General features: G+C 37.5%; 1 protein-coding gene across 13 annotated transcripts in view; it reads right to left on the bottom strand.

Moving 5' to 3' along the window:
- GRIA2 (glutamate ionotropic receptor AMPA type subunit 2) overlaps positions 1 to 27,293 on the bottom strand; it is a 105,650-nt gene that overhangs the window by 52,508 nt on the left and 25,849 nt on the right. For all 13 annotated transcript variants that reach the window (XR_011325172.1, XR_011325178.1, XM_069786029.1 and 10 more), the window contains exon 3: positions 2,734 to 2,973. Coding sequence is in view for 11 of the 13 variants with exons in the window: in XM_069786029.1 (XP_069642130.1) it covers positions 2,734 to 2,973 (240 nt within the window). In the remaining 2 variants the exon portion in view is untranslated. The remainder of the gene's footprint in view (positions 1 to 2,733; positions 2,974 to 27,293) is intronic.

The raw sequence follows: 27,293 nt of genomic DNA, 5'->3' as shown, positions 1-27,293 counted from the left end.
AGATAATTAATGTAAGCAAACTAAAAGATGTAGGGAATATCTTAGAACATTAAAAAGCATTAAAGTAAGTCTATACCTCAAAATAATGTTTTAAAAGGTAATTTAAAATAATTTAAAAAAACAACACGAAAAAAACGCCAAAACCAAAATGAAACTTATACAATCTGAATAATTGTTTCAGATCTCATCTAGTAGATTTCAGGTCCTCCAATCTGCCTTCATGTTTCCACTGAGTTAAACAGAATCTCAGTTAGGCATAAATTAATAAGGGCTATTAATGTTAATACTACCCATTACAAAGGGTTTCTATATTTTACTCCTCTGATGTTCCATTTTTCCTAGGGACTCCCTTTTCTTGGGGTGCTCTCTGCAGAGATGTCAAATGGCTGCCTGGATTTCTTGCTTTTTATAGGTGGCAGATTTGTCATCCCCATACAGTTTAGTTTATTCTGACAGCAGTAACATTGCAAAAGAATGAAAAACAAACAAAAGCATTCACAGGAATACTTCTGTGGACATGGAATTTTCTGGAGAGTGGTAATGGAAGTGGGACTCTACAGGGGAGAAAACTCCAACAATTTCAGTTACTTTTTGTAAACTGCAGGAATACTTCTGTTTGGGAACCTCATGTGCCTTAACCTCTCTTGGTTATCATGAGACAAACTCTTAATTTGGTGAGCTCTGAAAAGGAGGACTGAACAGAGACTGAGTAAATTAGCAATTCTGTTACAGACAGAATCTTCCAATAATGTCACTACTTTTTCCAAACCCCACTGTTTAGTACTGGCAACACAGAGGAGGCAAGGAGGGTAAAGGACACTAATCCACATTCTGAGTGAGAGCAACTGCCATATTAAGCCATTAATATCTTGGACATGCATATACTGAATGGCCTCACTTCTTATAGACAGGAATGAGATATGAAATTGCCCTGCACTTCAACCAGTCAGCCCCTAGCCGCAGAGGAGCTGTAAAAGTAGCAATAAATGATTCTACTGGAATAAGTCATCAAACTAATTCCTATTAGCTTTCACAGCTTCCATGAAAAGTAAGTCTCTTTGCCTCTTCTATCTCACTCCTGAAGGTGGAAACATTTTAAATTATTTATCATTTCTTAAATATACATCGCTGTCACTATGTTAACACTTAAGCAAAAGTGTTTAGAGGAATTATGGACCCTGTGTGTTCACGGTTTGATGTCAGTGTTTCTGATTACATACTGCTTGACTCTGCAGGTTAACCTTGTGCAATCACTGGGAGCACTGAGGAGCAACAATTTACTCAACATAAAGGTAGGAGCTTCATGCCTTGGAGGTTGTTATCACTAGGGTGCCTTGCCACGATTAAAAGAAACAAATAACAAAAAAAAGGCATAACAAAAGGGTGACTACAAATAACAATTTTATGCTGTTATTCCTGGCCAGATTCAGCCAGTGCAGCTGACAAGAAGAACTAGGTGTTTTTCAGTATTTCCTAAATATAAATCACTTGCATGCCACATACTACACACTGTTAGCTGATTGACTGAGTATCGGCTAAGCAAGTAGTTTTACATCTGTCCTTTCTAAAAATGCAGTGAATGTTTCTGATTGTAATGTGAATTTGAAAAGGATCTGCCAGAGAAATGGGCTTAGGGTTCATCATCCCACATGACATTACTGTTGGAGGCTACATACCAGTATTAGTTTTTCTAACATGAGTGCTTACAACAGTGATAAAGAACTGTCTTGAGGAGGTCCCTTCAGCTTCTGAACAACTTAATGTATAAAATGGCATGAGAATGCAGAGAATCTAATGTCACCACATTACTCAACAAACCATGGTGTAGTATAACCATTCTTTAAATCTAGTGGCATCTTACTGTTTAATGTGCACTTAATATTCAACTCTGACCAATGAACATGCAGGTGAGCCACAAAATAGCCTTTTTAAAAGGGAACAGGAGAAGGTAAGAATAGAAAAAAGTTAGCCAAGGACTACTAGGTGAGGAGAACCTGAAAACAGAATTACAAGGACGGAATTCAAGAACTGGCAGTCAAAAAACCCAACTTCTGTATAATGGTCCTTCTTCTCAGAAAACTAACTGATATACCGCAATTTGCAAATGATTTTTTTTCCCAGTTCATAAACTGTTATATTATTATTATTATTACTACTACAGCCATAAAAGGGCATAGGACTTGAGAAGGCTGTATCGTGGAGTAAATTGCTCACAAGCAGTGGATTTAGGTTTATCAACAACAAACAAACAAAAAAATAAATCTAAGCTCAACAGAGGAGAGGAACTCGAGTATTTATCAAAAGCAGTCTCCAAAGAAGAAGGGACTGCATCCAAGATTCTTGCTTGCTTGGTGCCCAACTATCGATTTTGCATGTGTGGAATGAATCTGTGGTAGCAGATTGCCCTTCATGCTCAGATGGGTTTTTTTCTCCTTAGATGATTCTTTAAAAAAAGAGAGAAAACTTTTCATAGGAACTGTTTCACAACATGCAATTAATCTCACATTGCTTATCAGCACACGCTTGCAATTCTATTAATACATACTGTAATAATTTCATTCTCATTTAAACAATTTTCTTTCTGTCCCAAAAGTTCATTTCTAAATTTAAGCTTACACTTACACTTGCTGCAGGTGAATATTTCTTTCCTCGTTTACTCTTCTAATACTAATTCAGCATTTCAGTGAGATACATCTAGCAAACAGCATGCAGATAAAAAGTACCACACCATACCTCTGTCACTATCATATAAATATGCAAACTTGGTCCACTGATAGTATTCGATCAAGCTAAGAAGAGCTCCCTTGAGGTCAGGTCTCATCTGAATGACAAAGGGATGTGTTCCATCTGTTGGGAAGCTGGGAGTTATGAAGGAGACATGAAGAGTCCCACAGAACGATGTTATGGTATTTACAGACTTCTTGTCATAGAATCCAAAAATAGCAAAGACTCCTCTTGAAAACTGGGAGCAGACTAGGAAGAAGAAAGAAAAACAATTAGGTGGCAGAATTTAAAAAATAAATAAATATTGAAAACTCTATCATGTATATATTTATGAGAAATAATGAAAATGTCTGATCACATAAATACCAGGAGAAAACAGTAATACTCTGCTATAGAGATTACTATTTGTTAGTACTATTAATCAGTAATATAAAGCTTCCACTAGAAACAGCCACAAAAAAATCAGAGATGTGGTTCACATTCCTAGACAATTAGTTTAGAAATAAAACTCACCAAGCTATTTTTAAATTCAGTTTATACTGTAAAGAATAGTGATGCAAACATCAATGACAGCTGTAATTTATAAAATGAGTCATTATGACCACACATAGTATTATGGGAAAAGATTATTTTTTGTCCTGTTAAAAAAATAAATTGGCCCTGAGGTCAAGACTCACTGAGCTTTTTGCAAAATACCCGAAATAACTTTCCATTTGGGGAAATATAAAGCCAAAACTAGAAGCAAATCTATTAACAGCAGAAAAGTAAGAAGTTGATTTGCTTTAAAAGCCTTCCGTTTTAAGGCGTTATTTTAATTCCTGCTTTGCAGGACTCAGCAAAAGCTGGTCCTTCTAGATGACACTTGCGGTCATGCTGCAGAAAGAATAACCTCATAGGTGTAAATAACATGCTAATTATTCACTTTTTATCACTGGAGACAATTCAAGCCAGTTGATGAATGCTACTGACCAGCTGCTGTAAAAGAGCTAGTTCTTCTGGGTTATTCCCTTCTTCGACACTGCAGACTATACTAGTGCCTAAGTTCTAAAACCAGCATACAGTAAGGAAATGTTCATCTCTGATTAATTCTCATTTATCACTTATGCATTCTTTGGTTTGCACACAGTCACCTTGAACAAGAGAGATCCTTCTAGATAAAACATCTAGTCAGCCTCATTGCAATCCCTGCTACACCTGACCTGCTTACAGATTGAAATCACAGTGTAATTGAATCTAATTTTGCCCAGCTATTTAGTGCACTAATCCTTTAATATAATTCACATAAGGGCAAAAATGGGTTGACTTATTTTTAAAATTTCTCAGATTTTAATTAACATTAATACAATATTTTCTCTTTTAAAGTTATCGCATCTGTAATTTAAAAAAAACAAATATCCCTTTATGCTTGTTATTATTCATTGCTATTCTCTTTTCATGGCTTTGCCTATCTATCTTTGCTACCACAGTCATCTCTCATACCCTAATTATTTCTATACTCCAGATAAAAGCAGCTAAACAATATGCATGAAATTCTGAGTCTACCAGTTTCAAAAGTTATCACCTGTTAACTTTAATTAAGACAGAATTTCACCTTAGGTGAGAGAATACAAGTGATTAAAAAACTTGATGAGTAATGCCCCTTTGCAAAAGGATGCTGCAGGTTTTCCAGGGCTAGGATAACAAGATGCTCAGACCTCTTCCGTTCCAACTGCAAATCATTATGTAAAGTTCCAATATTTATCTCAAGTGTATTAAGGGTACAACACTGCTCATGTTGAACAAAGGTTTCTGAAAAAGGCTGTGAATTATCTGAACAGCGCTTCTGTTTAAGTTACTGGAACTCCTTGTTCTATTCCATATCACTATGCTCTCACTGAGAGGAAACCAACTCACTACCTCCCCACACACTCATGAACAACTGCTTCCCATCGGCAGGGAAGGCTAGATACTTTCTGAACTTGCTACAATAAAGGCGTTAATGTCTCATAATCCACCTTCAAAAATGCATGTTAAAATAAAGCACCAGTTTACATTTGGATCCCTGGATGACAATTCTGCAAAAGATTGTTACTGGCACACTACTGTGATCTTCTGTATTAAAGCATTTTAATGCTGCATATAAGGTGACAGAGACAACAGCAGTGTCATTGCAGGATCGCTGAAAAATAAAAAAGTTTTATGCCAGTATTGCTGACTCCTAGGATGCTATCACATCTCCTGTCACACTTACTGCTTTTCTTCAATTGCCAGTCAATGATTTTAGGCACAGATGAAATAATGCTGCCCACAACAGCCAACAACCAGGGCCAGCTGCCTGCACCAGAAAATTTGAAAACCACAGGTGGTGCATTCTCAGAAGCACCACCGTCATCCCTCATAGAGGAAAGCCTGGGTCTTCGGAGCACTGTACTCCAGTCTCTGTCTCAGTTCCTCCCCCATCCTTCCCTCCCCTTCCTGACACTGGAGAGATCTGGACCTGTCAGGCCTCAGCTAAACATCTTTGGGGTAATGAAGTTCAATCTGCCCGTGCTGTCGGGAAGTTTTAGTTGAGGCTCTGTCCTGGCTCCTGAACTCATGCAACTAAATAGATCTCAACTTCCATTTAAAAAAACACTACACTTGGAAAAAGAAGAAAAAAATCCCCCCAAAATCATCACAATTATTTGTGATGGCAAATAAAAAGAGCCCAGATTACTTATGCTAGGCTTCAAACATGAACTGGGATTATTTAAAAGTGGGCATGTACTGGGTCTGGCTGGCTTGGCATTCACTTTCCACACAGCAGCCCGTATGGTGCTGTGTTTTGGATTTGTGGCCAAAGCAGCGCTGCTAACAAACACACCAGTGTTCTCTTTTTCCCTCTGCCTATTCCAGTGAGTAAGCCGGAGTGGGCAAGAAGTTAGGAGGGGACACAGGCAGACCAGTTGACCCAAATCAAAGGGATATTCCATGCCATGTAACATCATGATCAGCCATAAAACTGTGGTGGAGGATGAAGAGGGTGGGGGACTCTGTCTTACAAGGTGACTGTTGCTTGGAGACTGGGTGGGCATTGGTCTGCTTGCGGGAAGGGGTGAGTGACTGCCTTTGCATCACCTGTTTTTTGTCTTTCCTTCGCTTATTAAACTGTCTTTATCTTGACCCACAAGTTTTCTCATTCTTGCTCTTCCTGTTCTCTCCTCTGTCCACTGGGGGCAGGGGGGACCGAGTGCGTGGCTGTGTGGGTGCCTGTCTGCTGCCTGGGGTCAACCCAAGACAGGGTAAAAGGTGTTATTCCACCTTCCACCCAGTGCTTGAACGGGTGTAGGAGTTCTGAACCCTTTCAGTGATACAAACATGCATCCAGTCCTCTCTCTTCAGAAGACAACTGTTCTTTCAAATTGAATGTCCGTCCTCCCTGACATGGCACAAACTCATACCACCTCCCTTCACTTAATGCCTGCTGATCAAACCAGTTCTCTTGGATTAACGGCTCTCCATTCAATAATCTTTACACCTGGTAAATCATCAGTCCTTACATGTATGTGTCTTCTTCTGGGGAAGGTGGGTAAAACTGGAATTTTGATCTTCTCTCCTACACAAAGTGAGAGACAAGTAAAAAGCACTACCTCTAGCTGGGTAAGTCAAGTCACTGCAGTTCTAGCTACTTACAGGAATTGCATCTTAAAAGCTGAATTCCACATACATGCGTACACAATCCCAACAAATAATATGATAAAAGCAAAAGCATTTTTTATTTTTAAAAGTATTATGAAACCTGCCACAAAGATATAAACTCTCATTTAATTCAACCAGAGCCCCCTGGATGTGAGATAAAAACTCTTTCTAACACAATCTTGAAAGTAAGGGCCTAACACACATTAGAAAATACTACACTACGTGGGTCAGCCAGAAAATCAGGATCAACTTTAATCTAGGTAAAAATAAATTTTCAGCAGCAGCGATCAGTGTCACAGTTGTACACTGAAGAACCTCAGTGCTATGCTTTTGTGTGTGAAATTCCTCTAAAGGTAAGTGGGAGGGCACCTATGTCATGTAATAAAAACTTGCTAAATATAAGCATTTAGACTTTGTCTTGAGACAAATGCATGCAATTGTTCTGAGGCATTCGGTCTCTCAGAAGCAGGAGAGAAAAGAAGGGATGGTATTTCCAAATATATAATGGTGATCCAGTGGGTAATGCAGAAAGTGTAATTGGTTTTGGCAGGATTCCCACCTTAGACTAAGTCTACAGTCATGTTGTTATTGCTGGGAAACATTAGTTTTATAATGGTGAATCACAAGCTGTTCACAGTTATTAGATTAAAAAAATTATGACGATTAGGACTCAAACCATTGAAACATGAAAGATCTATTTTATTAAAGACATTAGAAGCAACTGCCAGGATTAATTTCTTTCAAGCTCTTCTACATGACTTGTTTTTCTTTGGGTTTGTTGTCCTTTCTAGAAATAGTCAATGGCCTACTTAGCAACAAGAGGGCAAGAATATAGTAAGCCCACTTTGTGATCACTTTCCTAGAGAGACTCGCCTAGAATGGCAAATACCTGGGAATTCCAAGAAATGGTCAATAACTAAAGGTACCTGAGAAACAATGCCCAGAAGGTTTTGTTACAGTTAAGAGTTAAGTATTTTATATTCGACTCCTCCTTGTTCTTCTACTTACATAGCCAGGCAAAAACCTAGTTTGCCCTTGTGTTCCAGAACACTGAAAATGTGTCCTAGTCTTTTCTTCCAAAAGCGAGGGCCCAGATTTGTTCAACAACAAAATTAGGCTTAAGCCTGCAATGAGAAAGAGGTGCCTTGTCAAAGGAGGACCAAAACTACTTGCTCAATTATTGACTCTTCCATTGTAACTACATCTGTTTCTTCTTAGACCTCCTTTTTACCATGATGCACTCATACCTTTCTCTCTTTCACACTTTCTCCATTTCACTGTCCTGTTTTGTCAATGAACTCCATAGGCAGGATAACCTGATATTTAGCCCTGTGGCCATAACCAGTTCTCCAGAAACAAAGAAATACAGCAACATGCATTCTTTGCCTCTCATCATATAGAAAATATTTCTGTGAGGCATATCATCTTATACCTAAGACTCAAAAAGTACCAACTTATGAGTACATCTGAAAATTCAAAATATAAAAATATTACAAATACACTTAGCATTACACAATGAAGTGATGCCAGTTTAGGAATGATATTCATTTCCATGAATGAAGAACTGAATCTTTAGAGGTATAAAATCACTAAGAAATCATTGCATTTGAATACATACGCTTAGAAACTGTTCCTGATCAACTCTTCCTAAGCCAAGATTTCCTTTCCAAAGGGAGAGTAACGAACCTAATCATTGTTTACATTCAGGGACAATTAAATTGGAAAAAGCAGGTTAGCAAAATGCTCATTTAACTTACTGAAACAAATGTCTAACAGTATCTGCATATAGGTAAGTTTCCAAAAAAGTGTTATTATGACTCGTAACATTCTTCTAACTCTTCCAAGTATTTCTATATTTTTAGTTATAGGAGAGTTTTGATACTTGGTTACTGTCCAAAGATGAAAATTTAAAATGACTGAGAAAGTATTTGCCAATAAGTGCTAATATTTTAAATGCTGTCTAGTATTTATGTGGCTTTTTATGTTATTTTATTACACTAACTTGCTAACAAAACTGTTTTAATATTAACATAAGGAAATAAGTCCTCAGTGCATATTATTTAATCGAACCCAATAGAATAATCATTCTCTTACTTCTAAGAGAAAGAAAATACAGCACAAGTGTAAAGAAAGAATCAAGCACTGCCTCTGCAAAAGAGGACCAAAACACAAAGGAAAAGCTCGTTGGTCTGAAAAGCTGATAGATGAGTCGGAAGTAGCCAGGAACAAGACACGGAAACCAAATGCCCAGTTGGTAATTTCAGCTTCTGAAAGGCGATATTAAGAACAAGCAGACAGTAGAAAGGAACCACAAACAATAGATGGAAGAAAAGTAGCAAAAAAATAAGCAAGAACCACAGCTGCCAAAAGAATTTACATATGATTGAAACTGCATCAGAAAATCATTATGAAAATAAAAACCAGTATGGATTGCCTCCAAAGCCATTAAGAAAATTGCAACATAGCAGAAAGCATATTGTATACGCTTTTATAGACTAAAGAATTTTTTTGTAGTAATGTTATATATAATCGGCGTGGTCTGTTTTACCCATTCAGATTATACTACCACATTCTAGATGTGAGGGGTAAACTTCTCTTCAGGAAGAGTGAATAAGGCATAAGGAATCACACAAGTGCATCCAAGTGTTACTTAGAACCATGAAGGAGTATGTGTTTAAACAGCACAACTTGAGATGAAGTTACTTTTTCTAGGCCCATGGTAAGCTAACTAAAATTGTGAAAAAACAGTTCCCCAAGGATCAAAGAAGAGCGTAAGAACTGACGGATAAGACAACAGACTAAAGCTTCATGCTAGGACTCAATAAAACATGGATAAAATATGGACACAGAGACCAAATAAAGGCTGGCATTTTAAAATCACAAGATATCCTTTATCAAAGCTGAGAGGCAAATCAATGCCAATTAAAACATCAATGGCAATCAGAACTAAAGTATATGCTATACCGGATAACAAAACATACTGAATTACATGAAAAAGACCTTCCTTTTTGTCTCTTTTTGCAATTTTTAATTCCAGTGCCAATAAATGTGGATTTTTATCTTATTTTGAGCATTTAAGAAAATCTGAATGCCATTCAATACTGATCTAAACTGTGTATTTTTCTCTTTGCAGATTCTGCATATATATATCATGGTAAAGAAACAGACCTCACTGGGAATGATAAGCATAGAATATTGAGCTCACATACAAAAACAAAGAATGAAGTGGACCTCATAAATACTTCAGTGATGAGTTCCTCACCTGTACATTCAGCGTAAAAACACAAAACACAACTTAGAGCAACAGCCAGGCAGTTCGCAAACAAACAATCCCTAACAGAAGGGGGGCCTCCGTTTTACACAGAGATGAGGTACAGAAATTCTCACAGCCTCAGAGAGGGAAGAAAGCAGAATTTAAATCCCGAGGCTGGAATGTCTCTAGAGGACAATTACGGTGGAGCAGGTACAAAGGATGTTTTTTCACCTTTTCTGGCAGAAATGTAGTCTTCAGTTATTGCTATGACCTGAACTGTTTGTTCACAGATTATGCGACTGAATGGAACTTTCCACACCATGTTATTAGCAAAAGTGGCTTTGATCATTGTGCAAAATTAGAGTCAAAACCTGGGTTGCTGCAGTACGAAACAAGCTCAAAGACCAGAGGAGAGGCAGATTAATCTATTTCAACCAGTCAATCATACTTCCCACTGAGGAAAGAACTTTGTGCCAATATGGGATATTTTAAGGAAATACAAAAAAGCCTTCAAGAAGTTAGTGGCCATCTGTTAGGAAAGTACATGATGATACGGCACAGCTTCTCTATATGCTAATGCTGCAATAATGAAGGTGGTAAATAAACATCATGTTCAGATTGAAACAACAGGTCAGAAAAACAGTTTGTTTCAATGACAGTTGCATTCAATTACATATTGCTTGGCTGTGTACTGTAAGCATTTGAAAATCTTTTTCATTGCTAGAACAATTACCATGATGCAAATGAAATCACTGCCAAAACTGCTGAAAGAATCATATTAAAACAATTATGCTTTTACAAATAAAACAAGATTCCTGTAATAAAATTAAAATGCAATGCAAGTCTTCTCATGAAAAAAAATTGCCCATATTCCACACAATTCTTACACAGCTCTTCCCAGAACTGTTAGGATCCTAGTGTATTTGTCTAAATCCCCATTACTGCCAGCTGAAGGAGATAAAATGCTTCCTGAACCACCCAGTGGCCTGGCAACTCTGTTAAATAACAGAAATATAACTTTATCTCGTCTCCAAAAAAACATTGTCTCCAAAATCAGGACATTCTTCAGGAAGCTTCTCTCCCCTGCCTCTCTTCTTCCTCTCCTCCCTCCACCCCAAATAAAAACCATGCTATTTCCATTTAATTACATAAAATTTCACTCATTTATTTCCTTCAAATATAAGAACTCACCTTGCAAATCTGCCTCTTTGGCTTTCTGACTGTGTTTGTACCTTTCCCAACAATTACAGCCTTGCAGTAACACAAAATTGTGAGTGTCCAACGAACTATTACCTCTTAGATGTAGAAGCAGGTAATCAAATCTAAGAAGACACTACTGGCTTTTCAGAGCCACGCTGCAAGTCATGAAGAAGTCAGCTCTTTCAGGACCAGGCTCTTAGTTTGTGCAATCAGCATAATTCTACTGAATTTAGCAATGCCAATATAATTTATCCCAAATAAAACTGTGGTTCTCCATTTTTAGCATGACCATTTTCACAGACTTTTCAAACCAGAAATGTTATGTACAACAGAATGCTCAGCATCTCCTCTTCCCCTTAATTAGCACTGCTGGAAGCCTCCCTTTTCTACATGTCATTAAATTATTCATCTTCCAGTTCCCAAGAAACCATCATTGTGTAGAACTGTGTATTTGAAAACTTGTAAAAGGATTTGGAAAGAGATAAAATTAACTTGGTAGGTACAACTACTTTTTGTTAAAATGTGGGCAGACTGGTATTCAATTTATGAAACTTCTTTTTCTTTTCTTGAGCTAGAAGGGCCAACAATCACTCCTGAACCGATTGTCTAACACTGCCTGAGAAGACCTTACACCATCTAAAAGGAAATACGGTTTCAGCACCAAGTTTCTGTGTTAGAAGGATAGGGATAGCTATAAGAAAAGACTCTGAGGCTGACTCAAAAATACTAAAAAAAAAATGGAATAAATCTTAAGGAAACTGATGTAAGGAATAAAGAGGATTTCCTGAGGCAGAGAAGGTACAGCAGAAAATATTTACGTGATCTGTTACTCTCAGAAGACTTCATACTACACTTTTAAAGGAACAAACTGTTACTTTCCAACTGGTCATTTGTGACCTGCCATACACATTATTCTGAGAAAGCCAGATGTTTAGTCCTAGCCATTTATTGCTTACATATCTCTCTCTGAAATGATGCAAGTGGGAGTCTACTTCATTCACCCAACACAGTCCAGCCTACACGTTGCCACTTCAGCACAGCTAGCACTGTTACATGCAGCTGTACTGCAACAACCTATCATACCTATCCTAAGGTCTCAATCCCTCCAGATGGCTGAACCTGATTTTAAAATAAATCATCCAACTAAAAATTTTGGCAGAAATGTGCCTCTGCAGAGAGGAATATCTCACACAAACTAATGATTAAATGTAACAATAAGCACGACAAGATCTCCATTTCCTACACTGTCTTGGGTCTAACAGCTTCTACCCCTCATAGGAAAAATGATGGGCCTCTTCCACCTGTAACAACTTCCACCCAGCATTGATCCAACCTAAACCACTGACCTACAGCAAAGGGTGGCTTATACTTACATGTGATTTTTTGGTGGCTTTTTAGCCTGCACTTCCAGACATAGTCTGATTTCCTGTAACATCTTACAGTTTTATGACAGTCATTGGGATAATCAGCTGTTAACCTAATTGCCAGGCTTTATTTGTATTTACAAATGATCTAATACTGCTACGGATGCACAATTAACCAAATCCAACAGGTGTTAAAACTCAGATTTATTCTTCAGCACAAGTTAGTTAGAAGTCTGGTAACATTTTATAAAACCACAGGCTCAGTGATGTAAAGAGAATTAATACTACACGGCCGACTTAAGAATCCCCAAGATTATACCCCTGTCGAATCTGACCTGTGGTCATTTAATTCTATTGGCTAGGAGGGTCACCTCGGTGTACCTGGCGCATCTCAGTTGGCCAGTTCAAATTTCAACCTGCAGCCTCCACGGTTTCCTTCCTCTTCTCCCTTCCTGGAGAAGTTTTGTTTCCTGCCAGCAGGATGGGGGGGCAGGATGTACTGCCACAAATACTTACATCACACACCTTCCTACCTGCATGCCCTATTTATTCAATGACTGTAGAAGTAACAGAAACATTATTTATTTGTGAAGTATTCAAATACTATTCAATAAACATTATTAGTAATACAAATCAGAAAAGCAGTAAAATCCTCTTAATTAGGACACCCTAGTGAACAGCTTATTGTCCTCATTATATGACTTTTTTAATTAAGAGAAGAAGTTATTAAAAAATAAAACGGCATGGAAAGCTTTAAAATGATAAAGTAAAATGAGCACTCATTGCAAGCACAGGATGAAAATTTAGATTCCTTGCCTCTCCTTTGTTAGCTCCTTTAATCTTTAACAACTTGATGCATTTCAAAATCTACTTCTCCTTTCTATCAAACTTCAGAAAAAAGTTTTTAGTATAGTGTCCTTCCAGAAAACTGCAGGTTCAGGGAGCGGCATCAGCTTAAAGCAGCCGATGATAAGCTCCCTAGAAATAGATTACTGCCATTAGAAAAAAAAATTACCACCTGCAATGCACATCAAAAGGCCAGACTAAGGATCTGGTCTGAATGCCTCAGCCACTTGGGAGGCCTATTCATAGCATACACTGGTGCTCTGGTCACTCATACTGTGCCTTTAACTATGTGTATGTTAGCAAGCAGCGCACTGCCCTAGGAGCACATCTGTAGAATGGTAAGTTGGTATTGAAGACTGAATATATGGGTTTCAGGGGCTAACTCTGGTTTACTCTGGGCTAACTTCAGGTCATCCCCATGGACTAAGTGCTCACTAGCAGTTTGAGTGCATAGGTGGAACTCCAGAAACACATCTTCCAGTTGAGTTTAATTCAAAAAGAATGTGTTCCTTGTGCTCCTAAACCACTCCAAGCAGCAGAGTCAGGGTTGATTATGAAGTTTCCTTCAAAAAAAATAATTTCTTAATCCAACCTGAATAACTCAGGTGGAGGTATCCATGTATTTTCAGCAGGTATGAAAATATATTTCCATTTGGACAGAAGTAAAATTTGATATGATGGCATACTACTAGAACTGGTTATGTCAGGCTGCGTAGATTTAGTGCCAATTGAGTATTTCAGGTTCTTTCACTGACAACATTCTAAAGAGGAGTTTACCCCAAGAACAAAAGTATTAAGCTTCAAGTCTTCTTTAAACTCCCTGTTCTTAACAGGTACTTAATTTTTCACACTCATATATGAACAGATTACACTAGCTCCCACGAAAAAAAAAACCAAATCAAAAATCAGAAGATATTCTGTTTACTCCCTGTTTACCCATGTTGACATCTTGCACAGTCCTGCCATTAGTGTCTGGTTTGGTGTTTTGTTTGAAGGCCTAATTGACAGAAATAATCCTAAATGCATCACTTCCCAAAGAAATACTACCTCTCTTCTTTCCTATTATTTTTAAAAACTCATGACTTTCAAACAAGTGTCATGATTTGGGTGTCTGTTTCATGAAGTCAACACCAGACACTGCCAAAATACAGTAAATCATGTTGTAGATCTTGTAGACTGATTTGTTATACTGACAAGTGGCTATTTAAAATTTCTAGCACAAGCCAGCTGAAGTGGTTGCCATGCACTGCAGCGAGACTAGTCCAGTCTTGAATAATTAGACTTCAGAGCTATAAAACACAACCAAGCTCCTATGGTTTAAAAAATTACTGTACCTCAGCTCACTAACATCCTCTGTTACTTCTGGCAAACCAAACTGGTTTTATTGTAGACTGAAAATATTTCTTGCCTCCTCATAGAAATATCAGAATGATAAAGTTTTGAATGACACGGGCATAATTCTTTCATTGATAAAGACCACAGATTTCATAACTAAGAAACAACAGCTGGATCAACTGCTGAACTTCAAGTTAAACAGCTAAGACTTTTTGCTCTATCCTAATATCAAAGGGGAGAATATGCTTTCTAGTGTTTCCCCTACTTGAAATTCATTAGCTATTTCAAATTTTGGATAATATGGTTTAGTGGGTTGTATGCTTGCTTGTTTTGGTATTTTTCCATAGTTAGATCAGGAAACAACATTTAGATTATTCCAAATGACGATTATTAAAAATATTATTTATCTCTATTAGCTACACTTACTGTATTTAACTGAAATGCTACCTATATTACGATAACTTTGTTCAGAGTAATCTAGTATCTCACTCTGCCCAGAGTAATCAGTTTTTGCACGTACAGAATTCTAACACGTACAGCATCAGGCTTTTAAAATAGCTTCTATAAATACACCTGATCAGCATGTAATACAACAAAATACAGCATTTTGTAGCAGATGGCATGCAGAGCAGTGAAGTGAAGGGCATGCCTAGATCTCAGCTGTGGCATGCCACCTAGTTTGTTCCATAACACTTATTTAACCATATGGCTCATCCTAGGTGGCAAGCCACCACTAAAGCACAGGTGTGTATTCTTTCACTTGAATTCATGACCCATGCAACAAAGCTGAAATCAGCTCTTCTAATCACATATTTAATGTCAGTTCCAATGTATAAATTTACTTAGGTTTACTACAAGAAACAAACAGAAATTCTGCATAATACCTGTGCATGACAAAATACTTAATTACACTGAGTACTGTTTGAAAACATTTCCCTTTGGAGAACAAGGCCTGATCTGAAACTCACTGACAGTAATATAAACCACAGAACAAGGACAATGCATTTAAAAGGACGAATTTACAGTGTCTGACCATCACTAAATGAGTTCTCCAGCTTCCTCTGAAACAAAGTTATCAGTATGGAATCAAAATCTCATTTATTCTGGCTCACTTGTCAGTGAGGCAAACCTGAAAATTTCAGCTCACAGGTTTTCCCCAGTCTTGGCTGTTCCAAGGTTCTTATTTCGGAACTGTTCTGCCTGTGAACTAGATCCTCACCACTAACGAAGTCTTTCTCCCTTGCTTTCCACCTGGCTAGAAGCAATGTTTCACAAAGTCCTCTGAGCTTACTAGGCTGCGTCCCCTGAAGGACCACAAGTCTACAGAAAGGCTTCTGTATTTCAGATAAACACTGCCAATTTGTTACAGTATCACATGTACCCTCTAATGCTTTATAAATCAGAAAAGGCTCAAACACATAAAGACTTTTGCTGCTCTCTATATTAAGGCACACTAAAAATGTTGTAGATCATCTAGCTGAATCTATTACATAAACCAGTACTGGGATTTTTTTTCCCCAGGCTCTTTCACCTTTTCATCAAGCATCCTTTCTTGGAGATACTGTGAAATGCCTTGCCCTGAAAACTAGAAGTGCCTCAGTTCATCCTCTTTGAAACACGGAAAACAGACAAAGCCCATTTCAGAATTTTCCTGAGCAGAGCTGGCATTTCAGTACCTGAAATTATCATTGGAAATATTTGCAAGAACCACCATTTTATTATGCAAACATATGAAATACAGTAACAGCTTAATCTTATTCTCATTTGACTCATTGGAAGTTTTCCTACTTACTGAAACAGGAAGCAGATCAAACACAAGAAGCTTAATAATCCAAGCTCACTCACCATTGTGCAAATAGCACTTGATTAATTCAAGGTACCATTGCAAGATAAAGAATGGCTCTGTGCAGGAAAAAGTGAAGCCTCACTCTTCACAGGGAGAGAAAAAACTTTTCTACCACAGAAACTCTGGGAGCAATCCACCGTGCCTCAGTGTGCCAGTGCTGGTCAAAGAGCTACAGGATGGGGCTCTGTGCCCAATACACCAGGAGCCATCAGGGATCGAGTCCCCACGTAACTCACCACCTTGCAGACACCCAAGTAAATCCCACTGAAAATTTGGTTCTCCCATCAGCCCACTGAAACCAATGATTCTATACAGCCATGAGTTTACAGCATCAGGCAGAGCAATTCCATGTATAGATATACTTGGTTTTTAAAGAATCCAGAACGAAGTTGCATTTTTATAGTCTTTAGCTTTACTAAGGTATTTTATGTAACAGCAAGAGTAAATTTGTTTAGACATGATAAATAACAGAGGAGATAATGTACATTTTGCTGCTATCTTCTGTCAAATAAAAGCTAGTCAAATACCTCATCAACCCTTACTATGGAGACAGACTGCCAGAATGGTAGAGAAGTTTTGAACCTTTGTAAGACACTTTAACCACATGTCTTGATCAATTTATATGCAGATCCCTTCCCTCAGCAGAACTTTTTTGCACCGTTAGCCCATATTGTTGAACTGAATCCAGTACAAAAGGAGTGAATATAGAACTTTTCCCTTTTAATTTCAATGGTGATAAAAATGCAAATCAAATAAAAGGGTTTTTTTATAGCAGCCTGCAGGTTTTATATGTAGCTGGCAAATCATAAAAAGATGCATATTTACAGGTTTAAAAAGAAAATTCAAGAATTACAGACAAAAAAATATAGTTATGTAAAATGATTGTAAATGTAAATATAAATCATATAGTATCTTGAAAGCTGATGTAAAAAAGAACAAGGGGAAGAAAAAAAAAAAAGGAAGAAAACCAAAGGCTGCCGGAAGTCAGAAATAAGGCACAACCTCTCCTCCTTTGCTGCTTAATACAGTATCCTGAGGCTTGAAGTCACTACCTTATAGTATCTTAAAAGTCATGTTAAGTAGATAACTGTGCCAAGAACAATTGTGGACAATTATGCTATCCTAACATAAAAATCACGTTTGTTTTCATGACTATGAAATCTGCATGCAATGCATAAGATGTATGTATGCTTTGTATACTCAAAAGACAATTCAAAAATATTTTCAAAGGGACTACTTTTTACTTGTTTTGAATTACTTAGGTAAATATGGTGTACATTAAAATACTGCAGATATATTTTTCATTATATAGTTGCTAATTTCAAAGGAGGTATGCATTTATTGTGCTTAAAAATATAAAATATTTTATATTGCTTTTGTTACTTGTTTAAAAAGGTAGAATATGATGTAAAATATGCTAGTTAGGGACTTAACCTAAAATTAATGAATTATTTGCCATACGTAGGCCCAATTACTTGAACTTTCATAGAAAAATAGTATTGTATGTCACACAACAATGCCAAAATAGATTAATAAGCCTCAGTGTAAAATAAAAGTTCAGAACAATATGGAGCAGGGATACAACATAAAAGGTTAAGCAACACTGTTGATGGCAAAAGGTTTAAGGAGCTTCACACAAATATGGGAGATAAATGACTTTTTTAATGTAAATGTAACTATTCACAGCTTGCTTTGACAAATTCAAATGACAACCATGAAAGTCAAATTTTGAGCAAGCACGTGCTAAGTACCTTAGGCAAAGGACATCTGAAACATTATTTATCTTTTATGTAAAAATGCGACTTGGCCTGTGTTTATCACACATACTCCATTAAAAAGCTTACTCTGTCTCAGATTCATTTTGGGGGATACCAACTCAGGCTGTGAAACTGCATTAAAATGATGATTTAAAGAATGATTTATTCAAAGAATGGTGTAATGGTTAATTTTCTTTTACTTTCAGCTTCTTTGTTTGCCCTTTTTAATTTTTTCTGTCTGTCTATTATCACCTTTGGAGCGCTGCAGAAAGTGTTGAGTTGTAAGCTGTCCATATGGCCAGCTTTTCGACTGGATTCAGAAAAACTTCCTACCAGTTTTATACAAAATCACAGGCAGTAGAGATGACCAAGATTGCAAAAATCTTATCATCTAAGTCACTCTCCTTCCAGGGCAGGACCATGTCTTTGACCTAGTGGCATCTCCTATTACACAGTTTCACCAGTCATGAAGGAGTCTCACATCCACTATGGGAGCTAAGCAATGAAAGCTGTAACATTAAATGACATAAAGTACATTAAAATTCTCTTTAGGCACTAACATATAGAAATGAAGGGGGTTTACATCACCAGAGCATGCCTTCATTGGGAGGTTTTAAAATGCACATTAACTTTATGACTTTAGCTAAGCCATCCTAATTTTTGTTGGGTATGTCTGCGTAGACAATCTCAGAGTTTCAATCACTGCAAAAGGAAAGTCTTTTAACCTACACATTATCATTATGGATGCTAAGCTGCAGTTACTGCACAGTACCAGCAACACCTTTTATGGGGTGGGTTTTTATGTTTAAGCCCTCAGTAACATTTCATAGAGAGGTATTTGGAAAAAAAAAAAAAAAAATCCTCCTTCCAGTACCTTAAAATAATGGTTATCTTTGAAAGAAAAAAAAAAAACATATCTAAGAACTTGTAATTATAGAGTTATTACCACCATAAATTGTACCAGAATTAATGACACTCTTTTGATTATGACAGTATAACTCACCTGTGGACAATCTTATTCTGGAATACTCCTTAAGAAATAAAGCCTTCACTATGAGTAAAAAAATTTTAGCTGAAATACTAGACTTGCTTTCAAAGGCTGTAATAAAGGCCAAACAGTCATAATATTAATTAGTGGAATAAAAGTTAAATCAATACAGCATAGCGTAGATCAAAGAAGACTTGTGCCCTAATGTTCTCACAGCAGACTGTACAAACTTCTGGTTTTTTATTTGTACAATACCATTAGACGTACCTCGTACTTATCTCATTCCGCAGTATGAGGATGTTTATGAGCTAACAGAACTTTCTGTAAGTAAAGAAGGAGAAGCCAGAAAAGAAAGGCAAAACCATTAATTGCAAATGGAAAGAGGGAGGCAGATGAAACAAGAAAGAAAGAAAAAAAAAAAGAATAATTTCTGTGAAAGGTAAAGGCAAAACCAAGAAAGAAAAACTGCAAAATCATCACTAGAGAAGTGTACTTTATCCAGTTAAAGGACTTCACTGCACATTCCTTGCTGTTTTTTCATGCCAAAGAGCTTAACCATTGAAGGTACCCCTTTTCTTTTTCTGTACTATAGCTAGAAAGAATGCTGTGTCACTGCTGACAAGCTGCTGTTCTCAGAGGTGTTCTTCAACTGAAAGTCCTACATACACTCCTTTTCTGTCTCACTTTAATATGGCAGGACCTCAACCACTTTCAGTTTCAGCACCAAAAGCTGCCCAGCCCTACAATTCTTTGCCCCTTGAATGGTTAAGCTCCTTGGCAACTGGCATTTGTAATTACCTGAAACTGTGCAGAACTTGTACTATTTGATAATGATACCAAGCACAAGGAAGTAGCGTCTTTGCTTTACAATACAGGAAAAGACTAGTCTGCGTCACGATGTCAGCATCATCCGGATGAGTCACACTAGCAGATTAAGTAGGGCACTGTCCCGGTTTCAGCTGGAATAAATTATCTTCCTAGTAGCTGGTATGGGGCTATGTTTTGGATTTGTGCTGAAAACAGTGTTGATAATGCTGAGATGTTTTTGTTACTGCTGAGCAGTGCTCACACAGAGCCGAGGCCTTTTCTGCTTCTCATGCCACCCCACCAGTGAGTAGGCTGGGGGGGCACAAGAAGTTGAGAGGGGACACAGCTGGGACAGCTGACCCCCACTGACCCAAGGGATGTCCCAGACCATATGACGTCATGCACAGCAGATAAAGCTGGGAAGAAGGAGGAAGGGGGGATGTTCAGAGTGATGGCATTCGTCTTCCCAAGTAAGGGTTACACGTGATGGAGCCCTGCTTTCCTGGAGATGGCTGAACACCTGCCTGCCCATGGGAAGTGGTGAGTGATTCCCTTGTTTTGCTTTGCTTGCATGGGTGGCTTTTGCTTTACCTGTTAAACTGTCTTTATCTCAGCCCACGAGTTTTCTCACTTTTACCCTTCTGATTCTCTCCCCCATCCCACCCAGGGGGGAGCGAGCGAGCGGCTGCGTGGGGCTTAGTTGCCAGCTGGGGTTAAACCATGACAGGCACCCACATCAGAGAGTAGGGCAATGAGAGTACAAGAGCAAAATGCTTTTTTAGATTTTTAAGCAGCAGTAAAACCAACAGTGGGACTAACACCTTAGAAATCATTAAAATTAACAGAAGTCCTTCTAGGGGTGACTCTTCCAACAGAAGAAATTAAAGACTTTCCTTTGTGTTCAAAGGCCTGGAATATCTACCATTGGAAAATCAATTCTATTTACAAATGTAATGACAGTAGTGAACCACCATTACTATAATTAACTATATAATCTTTAGTGGAGAACTATCTTCTATGTACAGCACATTTCAGTCTCATTTTATAAAAATGGAGGCATTGTTGAGTGGTTTAGCTGCGTGGTTTCAGTGAAAAAAAAATAATCATACATGTACTGTGAATAGAATTAAAATCCAAAAGAGCAAGTATTTCAGGAAAGCCTATCTACAGGTGATCAGATCCCTTGTAACAAGTTCACATAAGGTACTAAATGCTCAATCCAAATACTGGCAGGTCAGTCAGAGGAGTAAAGCAATCTTTTTCAACGGTCCTTTGGGAAGACAGGGCTTGCAGTGAATTTGGTGTTTTCTGGTATATTGTCTACACTAAAAAAAAAAAAAGTATTAAATACTTAAAGGACCTACGGAAGATGAAGTCATTGTGAATGACAGTCTAGTGCATGGCAGTCTCAGAAAGGAACCCATCAAAGTCCTTTAAATCCCAACTCGCAAGTTGTGAGTTGGCAGTGTATGCCAGCTTTTACCAAATCACAGCAAAATGTAGATCACTTTGGAGCAAGCTAACAACAAAAAGAGGCCATTAGGTCAGAAGCAAGCAGCGTGAATGAGGAAAGCAGCTAAGAGCATCAACCCTTTTAAGTAGCATGAGAAATGCTAAACTCCCTGTCAAGATTTTTACTTACATTAGCAAAAATTTGCAATGAATCTATGAAAAATACAAACTAGGGAAAACAAAAAGGGGAGCAATGACTAGTCTTGAATAGTGTTCTCAACTGAGTTTTCCAAAATGTAAAGACTCTATCACCCTTTAATCCAAAGTAACATATTACAATGACGATAAGGAAATAGTATCAAATGCTACCTCACAAGAAGGACTTGGGGCAGCACACTTATAGACAGAAACTCCAGTGATACATACACTGAGAAAACTAGCACCAATGCAGCAATACTATACTCAGATCAAAAATAGAAATATGCATTGCTTCACTGTCCGACACTCCATTAGTATGCACATGGCACCACTGCAACATTTCTACTGATCATCTTCTTGGCAAACCACTAGCTTCTTCAGTGCCAAGATTTTAGTACATGATCTTAGAGATACAAATGTATGACCTTAAAGTGAAATATATTCTGGAGAGAAATTCCTGTCCGAGTTGTTCAGTCACTCCATTTTCTAGACGGACCAAATAAAAAGAGAAGAAAGCTACGGAGATGTGTACTTGCTATTACAAAATACCTGCTGGCATCTGAAAATAAATTAGCAGAAAAACAGAATAAATGAGACTTGAGGCAAACAACCCTTTGAAGAGAATAATGAAGTGATAAATAAAAACAACACATTTCCAGGCTAACCAGGTACTTCACATGTAAGAAAAGGATTGAGAGCAGAGGCTGAACTAATGGGGAGAAGATGAAGAGAATCTCAAGGAAAATCTGTCCAGATATTCTGGAAGATAGGGGCAACCGATCTGTTTAAACCTAGAGGAAATCAATGACCATTGATTTAGATAGCTGATTAAAGTAATTTAACAGGTGCACCTTCTGCTCTTCTTTCACATGTCACCATCACAGGGTGAAATTCTGACCATTGGGTCAAGATTATTTGGAATATATTCTTAGCTTTAGGACAGAAGTTTAGCAATTAAAGCACCTATTACTGATGCGATATCCAGGAATACAGATTTGAGACATTAATTCAAGCCCAATTACAAACAGTAATACTAAGAAGATAGGATTGGTCTCTTCTGTTTTACAGCCTGCTGTCTTTAGTGATCCTTGTGAAACTTTTCAATTAGCTTCTTTTTAGAAAAGAGGAAGTGAAAATTAATTTCCCTAACACAAAATTATTATTGGTGTAGGTTTAACATCGGGTTTGTTCAGTCTAAAAATGGAACTTGAATTAGCAGGAAAAGACAGCTTGAATTTGTATTCTCCCATTTTAGCCCATCATTTCTTTATAGATTGCTAAGTATTTCTTTTCCTCTGTCTCTCTACACACAAGAACCTACTAGCCTTCACATCACCATCCTAACTGAATAAATTAATTTCATTTTAATCTAATCATTAGATAGTGTATCACATCAGGATCATCCTGGAAACATGAATCTCATATGAACCCTGACTCATTACACTCCTCTTTACACAACCAGTCATTCTCTGGAAGTAATAGTTCGAAGTACTGCTGATCAAATGAGTCCCATTTTTGTGTAATAAATGCCTCGTGATCACTACGCTGTCAAACTAGTTTTCAAGCTGTTCTCCATATGCAGAGGATGCAAAACTTTGTTTTTAATAACAAGTTGTCGTGGTTTAACCCCAGCCAGCAACTAAGCACCACGCAGCCGCTCACTCACTCCCCCCCATCCAGTGGGATGGGGGAGAAAATCGGGAAAAGAAGTAAAACTCGTGGGTTGAGATAAGAACGGTTTAATAGAACAGAAAAGAAGAAACTAATAATGATAATGATAACACTAATAAAATGACAACAGTAGTAATAAAAGGACTGAAATGTACAAATGATGCGCAGGGCAATTGCTCACCACCCGCCGACCGACACCCAGCCAGTCCCCGAGCGGCGAATCCCTGCCCCCCACTTCCCAGTTCCTAAACTAGATGGGACGTCACATGGTATGGAATACACTGTTGGCCAGTTTGGGTCAGGTGCCCTGGCTGGGCATGAGAAGCTGAAAAATCCTTGACGCTAGTCTAAACACTACTGAGCAACAGCTGAAAACATCAGTGTTATCAACATTCTTCACATACTGAACTCAAAACATAGCACTGTACCAGCTACTAGGAAGACAGTTAACTCTATCCCAGCTGAAACCAGGACACAAGTACACTATAATCTTAACTATGTGTGTTCTAATGTATACCAAGAGCAAGTATTTTTATTTCTTAAAAGATGAAATACTGCCTTCCCCCCCTCCCCCCCCCGCAATTAGAGAGACTACAGTAGAATTTCTAATAGTCTTAAACTGATTAGACCACCAGAGATTTGGTCTGAATTAATATTACAGAAGAACGGTAACAGATGCTGCAAAAATCAGTGCCTTTAAACAATTATATCTTCAACGGCAACAGAAACAGAATTTCTGCTTTCTGAGAATTTTGTTCAGATACTGGAAGCGGGACAACTGGAACAATTGGATAAGATTAAGAGACCCCTCTAAATAATGCCTTCATCTTGTTTAACCAATGCTCTCCATTTACAAATAAATTTAAGGGATAAAAATATTTGAAATCCAATGTCATAAATCCAGTTCTATTTATACATTATTTAATGATTTTTATTTTTAGGAATTCTTTTATTTTTCATTAAGTATCCATTAATTTTATTAATATAATTGGAATTGGTGAGTTACTACATAGTTTCTTCTGTCAGATGTCTCAGGTAAGTTAGTTATTTCTGACCTTCAGGGACATGGAAACAAGAAGGAAGTAATAGCTTGGTCAATCAGTCAAGGACAAAAGGGAATAATAGTTCCCATCCACAAACTGCAATGAAAAAAAAGAGGCAAAGCACCTTGGGTGGAAAGCCCAGTTCTGTAACACTCACTGTTTTCAATATGCATAACAGTGGATTCACGCCAGTTCCTCATTGGTCAAGATGCATTTTAGCTTTGCTTCTGCTTACCATCTAACAGTTACTGTATTTTTACATTTCTGGACATTTAAGACCATCTCAGTTTGATAAAAGCCTACATGCTACTAGCCAAAGAATATTCTGTTTCCCCCAAGACTAGATGCACATAATTTAATCGAACTTTCTGTAGTAAACACCAGTAATACAAAAAAGCAACAAATAGCAGGAAGAATCAGTGCACTATTTAGTGAAGCAATCCCCACAACCTCTTTTGGAGCAAGCATAATCTGGCACCTGAATCAACAAATGAGAACGTAAGTTTTCTTCTACTACTGAGAAGTTGTTGATACAGGAACCAGCTAAATCTGTAACTCTCTCCTTTACATTCATTAATCAAGGTTAGTATCATAAAATTTACACTGTCTAGCTTTCTACTGGGTCAAAGACTATTGCTAACCTAATCAGAGGTCCATAGAAGAAGCCTATGAAAATACCAAAAATAATCTGAGTTTTTCCTAGACAATAAGAAATGGAAATGGAACCACCAATCCGGTTACTTGCAACATCCCCCCCAAGACTGATTCCCTCATATTCATAACTGATGTACAGCCACCACCAGTACAACCAGGAAAACAGGAAAGTTATTGATGTCAACAAGAGAAGGATGATAAAGTACTATTCCCATTCATCATAAAATGGGCAGTAACTCTATCATTAACATGTGAGTCATTATTAAAATGACTCATAATCCAGCTACACATAAACATGTGATTGAAACAGAACTCATTCAAAACAAAAGCAATATTGGTTAGCAGAAGAAAACAGTTTTGAGCTCCTAAAACTAGGTCTTCTTTCATTTCATTCATGGGGGTTGGACTAGATGATCTTCCAAGGTCCCTTTCAACCCAAACCATTCTATGATTCATTTACATGCAAACCAACAGGTTTTATAATTCTGAAATTTAGGAGGTTGCTAGATTATTAAATTACTATTATTTTTTCCCAGGCAGTTATCTCCATATTCAGACATTTATTGTTTGTTAGAATGTATTTCACCACCCTGGTGGAGATCATGTACCATCTCTGTACAAAGTATTTTATATTTACAGCTACTATAAAAAAAAGAAGTAATACCTCCAGACCAGAGATGAGGAGGATTTCATACCTGCCCTTCTCATTCAATGTCACTTTCCTTAAAATATTGCATAAAACTAAAGGTCTCAATCCTGTATTTTCAGTCAGAATAATGAGCAGTCATGAGGGCCCAGGATATCTAGACAATGCAAAGCCTGGCAGGAAGCCTTCAGCAAGAAGTCCTCTCACCGTGCACAATGGTACCAAAAGAGGACCATTTGTGAAAGAGAAGAACCTTTGCCTGGTACAAAACAAGATTCTGCACGAACCTCTAAGAATCACATTTTTTAATGATACAAAATACATTTAATTAATTTATTCTTTCCTACTACAGGTATCTGCTGACCAACAATGGAATAAAACTGACAAAATCCATCTGAAATTTTACAACTGCAAAATACAGACTTACATTTCAGCTAGAAAGTAAAGGATTAAGCATTTCACAGATTATACATCATAGATCTTACACTGTAACTCATGCCTTGGAAGACCTGTATTCCATGTCCAGGAAGGTCTATATTTAAGGGCTATTTCTGCAATATTCTTGATTTTACTTTTGTCTTAATTACTACTATGAGTTCGTGGTGGTTACCAGTAATCAATGCAAAGCCCTTTTTATGTTACCACATGGAAACTTAGTATTAAATGGGATTTAGAAATAGACTTTTAAAAAAAAATATTTAAATTCATGCCTGCTCTAAAACATATATGCCTGAAAAAACAGGTTGTTCAATTTTCTGTGCATCTTAGTGTCAGTCTTCTCCAAAAGAGAGAATGTGTAAGAGTTAATCTGTTATTCTGTACCTATGCACCTTCTGGAATATAATGATTCTTGACTGAAAGCAGTGTAATGCAGTAATTAACAGAAATAAGACAACCTAAGATTCTGGAGTGGGATTTAAGAATGGGGTTGTTCAGAAACATTTTGGTAAGACATTTGTTTTCTGTCAACTGAAACTTTTTCTTGAAAACAATCTTTTCCCCATTTCCTTCTTCCCTCTCATCCCAAAAGAGAATTTCTAAGATCCAAAATAGAATTTTGGGTCACAAGCATAAAGAAAAATGGCAGAGAAAAGGGCAAGTGTTCTCTAATTGGCACTTAAAACAATACATCAGTTCAAGTACCTGAATCATGCAGAGGAGAAAGTGATTTGATTTTCCCCCTTTCATACAAATAAATGCTCTAACATACTTCTCTCTCTCCCTTGCACCTCTCTCCCTCCCTCCCGCCTACCTATTTTCTCTTCCTATGTCTTTCTCTCCCTCTTCAACTTTCTCTGTCTCTTTTTCCTTACCCATAAGAAATTTCTCACGGATTGTTTTTCCTCACTCATTAGAAAGCAAACTAATGTCAAATAAATGAATTTTTCTGTCAAACAGAATTCTTGCTTTCTCACCAGCCCTTAGAAAATCTAGACTCGTTTCCAGCTCTGCTGCAGACATTCACTATGACCTTGAGTAAATAATTTAATCTCCCTCCCTTCTTTTGCACTGCACGTGAGAAGAGGAAGAAAGTTCTTCCGTCTCCCTCATATACTTGTCAGTTCTGAGCTTTTTTGGGCCAAGGATCGGGACTTACTATACAGCTGTGCAATGTCTAGTATAACAAACCTGCAATACCTCCAGGGACATCCAGACATGAATGTAATGCAAATAAATGCAGACGATGCTCTGCAGTACAAACTAGTTCTTATTTACAGTTGCTGAAGGGTTCTACCATGAAACTGTTTGCTCAGTTACCAAATATACAGCAATCACTCTTAATACCTGCTTATAAATACAGAAGTACTTACAGGCTTTTGGAACACTGAACAAAGTAGTCTCAAATTAGCAA

Source organism: Haliaeetus albicilla, chromosome 1 (genome assembly GCF_947461875.1).
Source record: "Haliaeetus albicilla chromosome 1, bHalAlb1.1, whole genome shotgun sequence".
NCBI lineage: Eukaryota > Metazoa > Chordata > Aves > Accipitriformes > Accipitridae > Haliaeetus > Haliaeetus albicilla.
The sequence above is the reverse complement of the archived record's forward strand: the minus strand, read 5'-3'. Positions and strand labels throughout refer to the sequence as shown.